General features: G+C 46.4%; 1 protein-coding gene across 1 annotated transcript in view; it reads left to right on the top strand.

Moving 5' to 3' along the window:
* Positions 1–14,951, top strand: part of LOC144798387 (RNA-splicing ligase RtcB homolog) — a 93,954-nt gene that overhangs the window by 17,996 nt on the left and 61,007 nt on the right. The window contains exons 3-4 of the mRNA XM_078669269.1: positions 10,633–10,700; positions 11,611–11,710. Of these exons, the coding sequence (XP_078525395.1) occupies positions 10,633–10,700; positions 11,611–11,710 (168 nt within the window). The remainder of the gene's footprint in view (positions 1–10,632; positions 10,701–11,610; positions 11,711–14,951) is intronic.

Here is a 14,951-nt window from a genome sequence, read left to right as displayed (position 1 = left end):
AGACAGAACAGGGTAGGGGCCAGGACACAACCCTGTCTGACGCCACGACGGACCGGGAATTTGCCCGAGAGCTTACCATCCCTCCCACACCTTACTTGTGCAAAGTTGTTCTCATGCAACCTGATGATGATACTAAGAAGGTGGGGGGGTACTCCTAGCTTTTCCAAAACCTCCCATAGCTTGCCTCTGGGGACGAGGTCAAAGGCTGACCTCAGGTCCACGAAGACCATGTACAAACGTCCGCCCTCTATCGTGACCGTCTTCCAATATAGGAGAAGGAGGCGGAAAATTTGGTCCATGGTCGACGTGTTCTTCCTGAAGCCAGCCTGAAGGGGGCTCATGATGTCATTGTCCTCGACCCAATCTATGAGGTGGTTTAGAATGAGGCGCGCAAAAAGCTTTTGGGGGACATCAATTAGGCTTATGGGCCTATAATTAGCGGGGAGCAGGGTAGATCCCTTCTTATGGATTGGAACAATCTCTGCCCCCAGCCAAGACCCGGGGATTGGCATACCTCCTAAGATGGCATTAAAAAGAATGAGAAGGTATGGACCCCAGATATCCGGGTGATGCCTAAAGAGATCCCCGGGTAGCCTGTCCAGGCCTGGCGCCTTCCCTAATGGTAAATGCTCCAGGGCAGATTCCACTTCCCCCAAGGATAATTCCATGCCAGAAACCTGGGAGCCCCGAGGCACCTGGAGGGCTACATCAGGGCAAAAATCAATGTCCTGATAAAGTACCCCGAAGTAGGCCTCCCAGACTGCGGGTGCAATATTAGGTTCAGTTGCTCTAGTGAGCTCCCCAGTCCCATTATTTACAAGGGCCCAAAATTTCCTGGAATCCCTGGCTTTTAGAGCATCATAGAGATCCTGCCAGTGGATCCAGTCCCACTCGGCCCTGGCAGTCACCATCACTGATTTGTAGTGTTTCCTGAGATCACGTACCTTGGCCTTGTTGGACCCCACTTTTATCGCGGCAATAAGCTCGGATTTTGCTGCCCTGCAGGAGGAGGTATACCAGGTTGGAGCATGGGTCTTTTTCTTTCGAGTTGGCACCACCGGGTAGAAGACCTCAGCCAGATCCCTCACTAGGTCCTGATGTATATTACCCAGTTTCTCATTAAATTCTGGGATCCTTGGCTCAGCCAGAAGAACATCCACCTCCACAAACCTTGGGAGTGCCAGCTCATAGAGCTTAGCGATAGCTTCTTCCGAGCTAGCCAGCTTCCCCCACTTAACCCGGCGCCTATTTGTCGAGAGGCGCAATTCCCCCAGGTCTTCCCCTTGCTCTACTGGGGATGCAACCGCCGAGGGCAGAGGGCTCTGGATGCTTAGACAGAGGGCATTATGATCACTATCTGCCCTATTTAACACCCCAAAGTCAAGTACTTTTGGCCAGAGTGTAATATCCACCATGATGTAATCTAGCCTCGACTCATGTCCCCTTCTGTTGAAAGTGCACACCGAGGGGGTATCGGAAGGAGTACGACCATTACAAGCCCTCAGTGCGCAATTCAAGGTAAGGGACATGAGTTGGAGTGCTAGAGGAGACCAGGCTTTGGGGTGGGGAGAAGACGAGGGTGGCACCCCCCAATAGTCATCCTCGGCCGTAAGGGCACCATCCAATAACCCCTCCAGAGGTTCAAAGTGGCAATTGAAGTCTCCTCCAAGCACCACCTTGAGGCCTCCCGGGAGTTGGCCCAGGAAGGAGGACAGCTCGTTTATGGTTGATGATTCATTTGACGAGGCTACTGGACGCGAGTAGACGTTAACAATGGCCCACGCTGGTTTGTCGGGCCATGTAAGCCGAACACACTGAATGTCCAGCGAAGACGTATGGATCTGCTCCGCCTGGCACCCAGTGTGACTCGCAATCCAGATTGCCAGGCCACCCGATGGCCTCCCCCTCCCACTCCATTTGGCGGGGATTTCAAATACGTCGAACCCTCTCCTGGATTGGGTATCCCTCGCCCATGTTTCTTGGAGGAGGAGGATATCACTGCCAGCTACTAGCTGGTCCCACTCCGGTGTACCCTCCTTGTTTGCAATTCCCGCCACATTCCATGAGAGAATTCTCAACCCCCGATCCGGTGGCAGGCTACCTTGGCCTCCAGACGGTGGTTGCACGGCGGCCAAGGATAAATTAGTAGCTTGGGGGCAGTTGCAACAAACCATGCTGGCTGAGCGCTCGCCCACGTCCGCCACCCCAGGTTGCAGAGTGTGGACAGGGCTGGTAATAGTAGAGGGTCCCAGTTGTCCCGAACTATCAGCCATATCAGCCATATCAGGGATTCGCTCTGTGGCGTTATCATGCCGCTTGGGGGCAGTCACAAGGGTTCCACCCGAACCCACCGGGCTTTGCATCACCTCATCCATCCTCTTCCCCGGACCAGAAAAAATTTCCCTAGCTCGTGGTCAGTCAACCTGATCCAAGCAGGAAAATCTATTAGGGTGAATGAAATTTGTCTGGGCAGGTGGTAAAAAATGCCTAGGTCTGTACCGCGAGCCATCCACAGCAAAGCCTACTCTAGTCCACCCCGTCTTGCTCCCTGTCAGCGTATTGCTGTCACTAGGGTAGAAATATGAGAGGGGTACTAACTCAATGTTGGACCTGTCAGGCCTTACAAGCCAGTTGCAGATGTAGTTTGCAACATGTGGGCTTTTGAAGCTTAGGATGATACAATCCCCTATCCTATTCTTTGGGGTGGGGCCGATCCATGGAATCCTCCTTACCATCAGGACCTCGCCTTTCAGGTTCGGAGGCAGCGGCCTATTAATACTAAGCCAACTGATAACCTTATTGCGTAAGGAATCTTGGGTCTCCCTTGTGCCATCGGTTAGCTCTGGAACTCCTACCATAATTGCCGTATAGGGGACCGCTTCCGGAGGCAAGTTAACCACCCTGCGCCTCTCGGGCGGGGGAGCGATACCACCAGTCGGGGCATTGGTGGCACTCGCTACCCCCCCCGGTCGCTGCGCAGGAGGCAGCTTGGATCTCCTAGGGGCCGGGACAGGAGGCCCAGACGCTAGAGGTAACAAGGGGCGCGCCTGGGACGCAGACGCGCCGGATGTGCTCGACGGTACTGCAATGTGGGCCTTGGGCATTGCGGGAGACTGTGATCTATTCCCATGTGGATTCCCGATAGCTGTTGGAACGTTTGTACCTGGCCCAGGATTTTTCCCAGTGTGGCTAGTTCCCAGGGCTTGAAGTTTATTCTCTATAGCATCCAATCTAACTACAATGGGGGTTAACAAGTTTTTGATGATAGCTGTGAGTGAATTAATAATTAAATCTACACTATTAGAAGTTATCCCCCCAAAAGTAAATGGGCCCGGCGGCAAGGGTAATGACACCGGGACTGGAGAGCCCCCGGAATCTACCACAGACCCCGCAACAATGAGATCAGGTGAAAGCGAGATGTCTGTGGTATCTTCATAAGATGATTCAACAGTATCCACTCTTGCCCTTTTTGCCCCCTTTGCTTCCCTGGACCTTTTCCTTTTTGTAGGGTGTTCCCCCCCCACTAACTGCGGGCTCTAGAGACAGTACGCCCTGACCCGCTTCAGGCGTGTCTATTCCCATATTGTCCGTGATGGGGGAATGGTCAGAAATCCCAGGTGGGCGGGGGGAATTCCTAACCCTCTGTGTTAAGGGGGTTCTTAGTTGCTGGAGGACCGACTCAATAGTCTGGTCTATACTGTCCAGTAGTGACATGTGGGTAACATCCGGGGGATTCGGTGTACTAGCCTCTGTAGAAAGGGTTTCCCCATAGTCCACGAACACACTTTCAGGGCCCATCAGGAGGGGGGAGTCTGTAGATAAATGACAAGTACTAGTTTGAGAACTCGCTTTTGGAAAGAATTTCTCCAGAGTACTTGAGCCTTGTTGGACAGACTTACTCCGTAAGGATCTGGACGCCATTGTAGGATAGTGTCATGCTTTGGGAATCCCCTACGCTGTCCCTTTAAGAAACCTGGTATGTAAGGAACCAGGAAACAGGGAACGACGCTTCACGTTCCTGCGTCAAGCTTCCCTTGTTTCCGGTTCCGTTCCTGTTTCCCTGAATTCGTTGTTCTTGGTTCTGTTTTGCTGTTGTCCGCTGTTCAGCGTGTAGAGTTCCCCTTCACCAACTATTAGTGGGCTCACATACGCTCTTGGTTATACAGCGCCTTTCTGCCTCTGGCGTACTCTGCTGTGTGCTCCGCCCGGCGGCCGGGCTTTGCTCCGCCATCCGGCCGGGCATTGCTCTGTGCGTACGTGCTCTTAGCTCTCCTCTCCCCTACTCCTGGTGCCTCGCCCGGCGGCCGGGCCTTGCTCCGCCATCCGGCCGGGCACCGCTCCGTTCTCTGCTTTGCGGAGAACGCGTTCACGGCTTCATTTTGTGAACTTCTGAGTATTGCGCTGACACTCAGTTCCACCCGGCGGCTGGGCTTAGCTCCGCCATCCGGTGGGACTAGTCTCCCTTTTGCATCCCAGTATTTCTTTTTACGCCTGACAGCCGGGTTTGTGCTCCGCTGTCCGGTGTGGTGTTTTCCCCATTTCTCCTTTTCATAGTTAGTCAGTTAGGTTTCTCCTTATTATTTTCCTGTCCCCGTTCTGTCCCCACTTTACCTGCAAGGTCCCTGTTTCCAGGAGCTTCCACCAACTTTTTCCATTATATACTGGAAACCCCGTCCTTTGTATTTCGTGGCACTCTTGCGTGGATCTGGGTGGGTGCCTCTATTCCTCACTACAGGGAATCACGGTAAGAGCGTTCATGCGCTACCAATCTTTTGCCTTATTATTGCTACATGTGAATAGACTGTATAGATTTTGTTTGGTTCTCATAGATGGTGATAATTCATAAAGACATCTGCAGAAGAATTGAATGGAAGGTTCTTTGTGTACCAGACGGTATTGAAGGGGTCTTCAAAGGCAGTTCCAAGATAGTCGAAGTAAGAGAGGGGTTGATTAGAGTGCTATCGAACATACAACATCTAGACTATAGTACTCCTTTCAATAACTGTGTCATCCTTATTATAGCTCCAGACGCTGTACCTTACTTCCACCTTCATCTGCTAAATCAGCGTCATATTAAGAACCTGGGGTACGTGATATGTTTATGTACATGTATAATCATGATCCCGTTTAATTGGAGTAGAGCTAGAGTGTTTTGTTTCCTCTTGTCATTTCAGCCTTCCTGTTTTTCCTGTTACCTTCATTGAAGTACCCCATATTCACTACTGGAGAATTCCATCAGCCATCATTGTCTCCCCCCTTCTTTCCTTGTTTTGTTTCCCTGTTTTCCCCTGGCGTGTCTCTCGTACTCTAGTGCTTGATAGAGTCGGAAGACCGTAGGGGAAGGCTGCGGACTACTCTTCGGATTCCTGACGCTCCTGTGGAACCAGCCTGCAATCCTTACAGATAGGCTACAGGGGGACAAGAGCGGGGAGCGTTAGAGGGGTGGGCCGGTCCGGTCTCTTCCGGCCTCTAACGGCCTAAAACGGCCCGCTCTTTGCCCGGTCTTCGCCCCGGGGATCGCCCCGCGCGCGTCCCGCGGTGCGCGTGCCCAGGTGCTCCTAGGTATAGCAGGGGGGCGTGGCACTGGGAGGGGGCGCGGCGCGGCGGGAAGAGGAACCAGCTGGCGGTGTTGCAAGGAGAGCTGGTCCTCGCAGTCCCGCTCGCCGCGCCTCTCACCTCCACTGCGGCCAGAAGGAACTGCAAATAACCCCCAGGAGGTAGGACAGCTCCCAGCTACTCCAGTAGCGAGCTACAGCAGCCAGGGACAAAGTTCAAACAGGATTTGCCTCACGAGCGGCATCCGCGAAGCGGGGGCCGCGAGAAGTGATGAAGACTCCAGGCAAGGGGGCGTGGCACTGGGAGGGGGCGCGGCGCGGCGGGAAGAGGAACCAGCTGGCGGTGTTGCAAGGAGAGCTGGTCCTCGCAGTCCCGCTCGCCGCGCCTCTCACCTCCACTGCGGCCAGAAGGAACTGCAAATAACCCCCAGGAGGTAGGACAGCTCCCAGCTACTCCAGTAGCGAGCTACAGCAGCCAGGGACAAAGTTCAAACAGGATTTGCCTCACGAGCGGCACCCGCGAAGCGGGGGCCGCGAGAAGTGATGAAGACTCCAGGCAAGGGGGCGTGGCACTGGGAGGGGGCGCGGCGCGGCGGGAAGAGGAACCAGCTGGCGGTGTTGCAAGGAGAGCTGGTCCTCGCAGTCCCGCTCGCCGCGCCTCTCACCTCCACTGCGGCCAGAAGGAACTGCAAATAACCCCCAGGAGGTAGGACAGCTCCCAGCTACTCCAGTAGCGAGCTACAGCAGCCAGGGACAAAGTTCAAACAGGATTTGCCTCACGAGCGGCACCCGCGAAGCGGGGGCCGCGAGAAGTGATGAAGACTCCAGGCAAGGGGGCGTGGCACTGGGAGGGGGCGCGGCGCGGCGGGAAGAGGAACCAGCTGGCGGTGTTGCAAGGAGAGCTGGTCCTCGCAGTCCCGCTCGCCGCGCCTCTCGCCTCCACTGCGGCCAGAAGGAACTGCAAATAACCCCCAGGAGGTAGGACAGCTCCCAGCTACTCCAGTAGCGAGCTACAGCAGCCAGGGACAAAGTTCAAACAGCCTGATTTTTGCAGTAGGAGCCACTCTGCTCTTGTAGCCCCAGGATGCTAAAACTTGCGGATCCTCTCTCATCGTTGTTAATACTTGGTGGTACACCCCACACTACCATTTTACCAGGGCCGCTTTTTTTTTTTTTACATCGCAATAAAGGTCAGCGCGCAAACATGTCTCCTGCAAACGAGCACCCTAGCTTGGCAGCACACGTTCAACTTTATCAGAAAGTTTATTACAGTGTCCAGCTAGTTGAGAATGTGGGCAGTTCTTGATTGCATACATTTTTGTTTCTAAAGTAGATGAAGTTGTGCGTTTGAGTCCTTAAAATGGCTGACCCATCAGCTCTCGACTGTGGGCTTTGTTGACTCCATATTTATGACTCATGTCTGCCTTGTTTACTCTTGATCAGTGCGGATGGCAAGATTATTCCGTGTCGGGTGACCTAAAGTCCCCTGATGTATGCATGATCAGTGATCGGAAATGGACAGTTTTACAAAGTTCACCCAAGATTACGAACGGAGTTGTGTAACAAACAATATGTTTATTTTAAAGACCTGGTTACATGTATATAACTTTACAGTTTGTAGATGATGATGAACCTTTCCAGAAGAGTGTTTGATTTTGCACAGCAAGAAAACCATTTCAGTTTTAGTTGGAACGGTTGACGGGTTCAACTAGTTGAACCACTTCAAGCTCCCTGTTCCTCAGTTATGTAATTTTAGTAGACTATTCCTTGGGGATTCATTTGGCGCACTGTCACCCGTGGGCCTTCATTTTCCTCTCTGCTGGCCATTAGTTTATTTTTGCACTTGCTGAAATGTGAGTGAGCACATCCACTTTGTTAAAGCAAATTGATGCAAAGGAATATTTTTTTTCTAGACTTCAAGCTGTTTACTGAGATGAAATGTATTGAGTTGCTGATCCATGCTACTGTTCAGTCTAATTTGATGATCACAAGTTTATGTAAATAGCATGAACTCTGCGTAAAACAAAGTTGGTGTACGCACACTAAATTTACACCTAATTAACCTCGCAGTGTAATGGGATTATGCATTTTTTTATGACTTTTTAGAGCTAGGCATTCAGTTTTGTGAGGTCTTTTGGAATTTTTTCGTTGCTCCGTCCAAAACGAAAAGCTGAGGTTGAAACATATTGGCAGTACGTTCTCATTTATTTAATTTTAGTTAAATAACTTATAAAGCGCACTATCACCTTCTAGGTATCATGACACTAAGAGCCTATATGTAAACGAAGTGCATACTACTGTTGAGGGTGGGCAGCTGTGATCCTAGTGTTACACAGGAAAGAGCCACATTTTTAGCGATCTTTTTTCTTTTTTCTTTTTTTACATGTAGTAGATCCGTTAGAGATCTTGGAGCAACAAACTGGGAGCTTATTCCAAAGCTGAGCCGCTGTGACCATAAAGGCTTGCCCGCCCTATCGGTTTTTTTTTTAAACATAATTTTGCAACGCAGTTGAGGTTCGCAGATGCTGAAGAAAGGCATCTTCCAGGTACATGCTTTTGTATCCATCTTTGTAGAGGCAGGGGGCCTTTTCCCTGTAGTGCTTTGAAAACTATGCACAAAGATTTAAAGGCTAGCCTCTGATTTATTAGAAGTCAGTGTTGTTCTTTCAGTCCCTGGTGGAAGATGATCTCCATGGCTCGATGCAGTCTTTCTAGTAGGTATTCCGGTACTTTGAGTAGCAGTGTGGTACAATAATCGAGCTTACTAAGCATCACACTTTGCACACATGTTTTTTGCATGTGGGGGCCACATTGGTAAAAGTTTACCTAAACTTCGGAGAAGAGCAAAGCAGGTGCCTGCCACTTTGTTTACAAGACTCTCCAAAGATAACTTATCAGAGGCGACTCCTAAATTGCACACAATGTCTGATGATTTTTTTTCCAGTTAATACCTTTATTTTACTTTACGTTTACTTAATACTGTTACTACTGCTTAATGAGTTGTAGTCCGCATTTAAAACAAGCATTGGCATAGACAATAGGTTTCGCTTTTGGGACCTTATAAGTGTTTAGCCATGCAACAGTTGATGTTGTTGCATCAAGGCTATTGTGCTGCATAACTAAATACTTTTAAGGTCCCAAACACGAGACCTATTGGCTATGCCAAGCACTATGAGAATTTAAGAAAAGCATGGTCTCTCTTTTCACTACTAGAGGAGCTGTATAAATATCAGACGCAAGGTTCTCTACTCACTATTGATGGACGGAATGCAGAACAAATCAAAACATTCACCCCCAGTCAAGAGATCTGGGTTAAATCCATCATTCTTTTGCTCACAATGCCACCCCGGTTTAGACCTGACCATATGCAATAGGTCTCGCATTTGTGAGAGTTTAAGCTATTGGCATTGTAAATAACAATGCTTTTTATTTAGGTTTTAAAAATAAAAACAACAAGTAAATAAAAGGCATTGTCATTTACAATGCCAATAGCTCAAACTCTAGTAATTGCAAGACCTATTGCATTGCAAATGCTTGTTCAATGGGAGCCTGTGTTGTCTGTCGGGACACAGGCTCCCTTTGAAGACTATGGGAGTCCGACGGAACGGTGTTCGTAAACATCGTGGTCGGTCGGTCGGAATCGCCGAACCCGAGTCGGTCGGAACCGATTCCGTCAAGGAGTCTCTCAGAATGCTTTCCGACCAACATCGTAATGAGGCCCTTAGAGTCTAGCCTCTTTGTCCTGGGGAGGGGGGGAAGGTTTATTTTGACAGATCAAATTTTAGTTTTTACACTGCTACAGTCAGGCTACAATGGTAAGCCTGAACCCATGCTTGCATCGCCACTGTAGTGGATGGCACAAAAGCTGCTAAGTACACTTCCAGGCCCTGGGTACACTTTGTAGTATATTCCAGAGACTTACAGGCTAGTTCAATATACCAATTAGGAGTAAGCCACTTCAATCATGTTTAACCCCTTCGACGCTCATGACGAGCTCAGCTCGTCATGAGTTACGCCTCTCGTACGCTCAGGACGAGCTGAGCTCGTCATGAACCGCGGGTTTTAGAAAAACGTAGCGCACAGCGGGAAAACCGCTAGCGTGCATGCGGTTAAAGGGGGAGCACAAGCACTTTAGTACTAGGTAGCAGGGTAAAGTGCACAGTGTTCTACAGCCTGTAAATATACAGGGTCCAGCAAAAGGTGAAAAATCTAGGGTGAGCACAGAGATAAAGTGATTACCTCTACATGTTCTATGTCATTGGTATTATGTGATTTTTCTCAAGTTATTTAAGGCAAAATATAAATGAACAAAAATGATAGAGGTAATCAAAATGCAATAAAACAGCCAGTCAGTTGTTTCAAATAAAAATGATAAACTTGTTCCACTAGAACACAAGAATTGTTCAAAACGTAGAAGCAGTCCAACCTAGTGTACGCCATAGCTATTGTTTGTCATTTATGCATAATTATTTTTCCATAGCTATCTAAAACAACTGATTATCATAAATTCAAGAAGAGACACTAAAAATGAATAACACATTTGTTTTAGATAAAGCATATTAGGTTTTGTTCCTCATTAAGTCCCATATTGCTCAAAGAGTACAACATTTCTGTCTGTTTTGCTTCTGCTCATTTGTTGAGTTTACACATTTCTTCACCTGTGACCCATTCATACCTTTAAATTCTATATGGATAACTCGTCAGCCAGTTCCAAGAGGGAGCTGAAATGCATTGGGTGTTGATCTGAATTATATAATAATGTTACATGAATATTTTGCATATTTATTGAATCTTGAAGATAATGAGGAAATGAAATGGATGATCAGATGAAACTGATTATGAAGTAGATATGAGTGAATAAACTAAAAATGATAGGAGTACTTTCAAGATTTCGTGTTCATGCTACATATACATTCATATTCACCAATGAAATTGAATGCTTCAGAGTATATGACATTTATTTGGAAGGAGCACCTCCAGAGGAGGCCTGTAACTATTTATAATAATGGTTTCAAACTTGAAATTAATTGGATTGGAGGTATGTCAATAATTTTGAGGATTTGTGTTTTCCATTTAGCTTTTGGTGGATTTCTACCTGCCATGAAACAGATCGGCAATGTGGCTGCCTTGCCTGGGATTGTCCATGTGAGTAAAATGGAGGGGATACTGAGGAGATATCGGTGGGTGTTGGTCCAAATAGGGGGGAGGCATTCACATTTAACACACTCAAGGTCGCTGCAGTAGTTAAGTTAGTGAAGCTTTTCATATAGCATTGCATAGAGAACAAAACTATTGACTACTTGATGTAGTCTTAAACCCCGCCCAAGCCCCACTTCTATTACAGATGTAAGAGGCACATACTTTACAGTCCTTTGGTAATTTAGGGAAATGCGATATTATTCCATAGGTCTTTAGTTTGTTTCCGAGTTTGAAGGCTTTCATAGAGCAGACATTCATACGGACAGTTGCTCATTCAGAATTTCTTTAACTAAAGTTTCTATCTTGATGGTTAGGAAGGAGCGTGAGCAGCAATCGACAGTCATGAGGTGTGGATTAAGATCTCAAATGTGCGTAATTAGAAGTTATTGTAGTTCTTGTCCGAGACCGCACCTGGTATTAGTGGCAAATATAACAGCTTCCTGTTCACCCAGTGATAATGCCTGGATCCATAGTGCTATCTATTAGCAGGGGGTGGTACTGATCCAACAGAGGGGGCATCTGTTGATAAATAGGGGTACACCGTAAACTCTGTTACAGCAGTTGTAATAATGGTTGGGGTAATGTGATATTACCATGAAGGTTAGTTGGTGGGTTAATGTAGTTTACTTTCTTCCAACCTAGGAGTAAGCGACAGGTTTTTAACATGAGAGAGATGGCGTCTCAGCAGTACCTGTGACATTCTTCTGTCACATAAATAGATATTAAGAAGGTGATCTGCAATCACATACGTCTTGGCCACGTTTCTAAGCAGTACAAGTCTGTAATGGGGCGGGGGTACACTACACCAACTTCCATGCATATTTTAGTTGATTACTTTTCATTTCCTGTATTGCAGAGGTCCATAGGCCTTCCTGATGTTCATTCTGGCTATGGGTTTGCCATTGGCAACATGGCTGCATTCGACATGAGTAATCCTGAAGCTGTGGTATCCCCAGGTAAGCAACCCAAGTATATGTTCACAATAAAAACTTTAAATTCCGGCTTCTCACTAGCTTTTCCTACACCCATAAAGAAGACATTCCTGCCTGTGAAGGGCATTTGATCACTTTAGCATTCTCCAAACTGACAAAAAATCTCTACAGGTATAACTGTTTTAGAGGAAGCTGCCTGAATGAATAGCTTAATGCTGACTGGCACTCCAACAATTGAGTACAATTTTCTCTCTGTGGGTCCTCAGTCTGTCGATTCTTTTTTTTTTGCATTAGGGTTATTTATAGGAGGAGCATTCTTTACCAACTACACGTATGTACCCAATTCTTAAGACCATGTTTTGTCTGTTAGAGCAAGTTCAGCACTTTAGCACAGTTTTTAAGTGGAGCATGTCCAACTTTTTTATATGTCACCTGGTGACTGGCGGTGTTAGCAGCAAAGGATGTGTTTCTTCTAAGTTTCAGAGTAGTGATGGAGGTGGGAGGAAGACCAATTCCCCCATGCATTTGATGATTCTTTTAGCATTCGATAAATGACCCCCACCCCCCTCTTACTCTGTAAACGCTGCCAAATTCTATAGTCCTTCATTTTAAAACTTTTTATGATAGTCACTGACTTAAAGCACTTTTTATGTTTTTCCTTTGTCAACAACTTAGGATCTGGGACTACAAGTGCCAGAAGCACGTCAACGTCCAGTTTGAATAAATCTATCCCTAAATTTCTTCCCCTTAACCATGCTTGCCACAGTGGAGCTTGATTTATACTGCTGTTCTTAAAACATGGTAGATGCCCCTCACTAAAAAACATGGCAGATGCCCCCACTAAATCAAGTAACCTCCATTTATGCCTTTTAAATGCCAGCTCTCCGCAAATCGGAGGAGTTGAACTGCAAATGGCATGTAGACTTGAACTTCAGATCTCATCTCTGCTCCTGAATATAGGAACAGAACATTGTTGGAAGCATGGTGGTTCAAGGAGCAACTAAAAACAACAGTACAAAAATGTGTACAACATGGCATATGTAATATTCAAAACATTTGGAAAAAATAGCATAGGCGCATGCAACAATTATCAAGCTTACTCCTGTAATTGAATTAATTTGTTAAACAACCCAGTCCATTTTAGTAGATTGTTATAACCTTGTTGTAGCACATGAAGGGTTTAAGTTACGTGAATCTTTCAAGACTGGATAAAGTTATTGGTACTGAAGTTTTTGTAACTGCATTTGGACTTCATTTACCCAAAACATTCTCTATGAATTATATTGTCCAGAAGAAAACAATGCCATTTAATTGTACAATATATTCATCGCACCAGCTCTCTTTTTAGGGTGAGAAATTTGCCAGCATTAGGATGGCAACATATTCCATGGGCTTATGTAGGACGTGCCTTTAAAATGCAGCCTCTTGGATCAAATCAGTTAGCTAATGTACTACTAAGTAAGCATTAGTCTTATACACTGACCAAATCCAAAGGGATCTATGCTATAAAAGAAAATAACCTTGCAGAAGCTAATTAACAACACAATTCCTGTAAAATGTGCTTTATTTAATTTATCATTTTTTTGTTTTTTTTGTAACACACTATTAAGCACATATTGGTGTCCTCTGAGCTTTTTTCGGATGACGGTACATATACAGCTGTACAGACAGTGCGTTCTATATAAAAGGATGCCGTTAACCAGGTATGACCAGCATTGAATATGTCCCAAAACATGAGATGGCTTTAAAATAACCAATTCCTGAAAGCAGACAGTAAAGAAGGTATACTGGTTTTAGATGTTTATCTATCTATCAAATAACCAATGGAGTACTCACTACTCTGAAACAAGTACTAATTGGAGAACCCACAGCAAATGAGTCATGGTAATTCCGTGAGGCTGAGAGGGACCCATATACTGGAAATGACTAATCATGAGAACCCAATTGAGGAATGGAATAACAGATCACTTATTTCTAATCTGGACACAAAGTACACTAGGTGCATAGTCTTCTAAGGATATTATAGGCAGAATAATCAGCCAGGCTACTACTGAAAATGGCAGTAGTTCAACAAAATACTCAAACTGAACACCTGCCTTTCAAAGAAAGTAATCAACTGCAGATAATCTGCTTTCCTATCTCAGGCAAGTCTTGCCACCTTGAATTAAAGGTATGTAGGAAAGTGCCCCTATTTGTCATGGTCACCCCCACTTTTTGCCATTGGTACTGACTGATGTTTTTCTACTCATGTGCACTGAGCCCCTGCTAGCCAGTGCTCTTTAGCCAAAGTCAAGGCAAAATGATCCAATTGTGTTACAATTGGCACACACTTTAGCCCCCCTGTAAGTCCCTATTAAGTGGTGCTCCTGGTACCTAGGGTATGGGTACTAAAGAGGAGTCCTAAGGGCTGCAGCATGTATTATGCTACCCTAAGACCCCACATACAAATTGCATGCAGCCTGTCATTGCAGACTGCGTGACATGGTGCAAACCATGTTTGAAAACACAACATGGCACACTCACTGTGTGCCATGCCAAAGTCACTGCATGTAATATTTGTAAGCCAACCCCTACAGCAGGCCTTGTAGCTCTAATGCAGGGTGCATTAGACTACATGTGGGGGCATACCTGCATGAGCAGCTATGTCCCTGTGCTGTCTAGTTAGATTGCTTGATAATATAAGTGAACTGGGCAACCATCTTAAGTATATGTACTGGGCACTGATCATTACGAGTTTCCTAGCTACATGATGGCTTTACTGAAACCTATGGTATCTGATATGAAAACCTTTTCTTGGTGTCTAAATTAATATACAAATCTGTATTATTTTTATAAATTGTTGTTTGATTTTCATATTGAGTGTGTGTCTCATTTATTGACTCTGTGTTCAACAAATGCCCAACAGTCCCCTCTGATAAGCCTAAGGCTGCTCGACCACACTGCCACAAATAGAATACCGTGGGATTGTTAAACAAACCCCCTGAACACTAGTAAGGGATACCTGGACTCTCAGTGCACCCAATTGTGGTAAACTATACAGAGAGCCAGCTTCCTACAAAGTACCCCTTTTGGATTAGCTAGTAGAGTAGCCAACATGGTCGGTCTGCGTAATTTCAAATGTGTATAGGAGCGCCCTTCTTTTTCACTGGAGACTCCATGGCAACAGCATATCCCTCACATTTATGGGCATGGCATCAGTTGTCAAAGTATCAGTGAGCACTTCCTGACCTGCACAGCAACATCTGATATAACTATGAGAGAAAGA

Source organism: Lissotriton helveticus, chromosome 1_1 (genome assembly GCF_964261635.1).
Source record: "Lissotriton helveticus chromosome 1_1, aLisHel1.1, whole genome shotgun sequence".
Taxonomy (NCBI): Eukaryota; Metazoa; Chordata; class Amphibia; order Caudata; family Salamandridae; genus Lissotriton; species Lissotriton helveticus.
The sequence above is the reverse complement of the archived record's forward strand: the minus strand, read 5'-3'. Positions and strand labels throughout refer to the sequence as shown.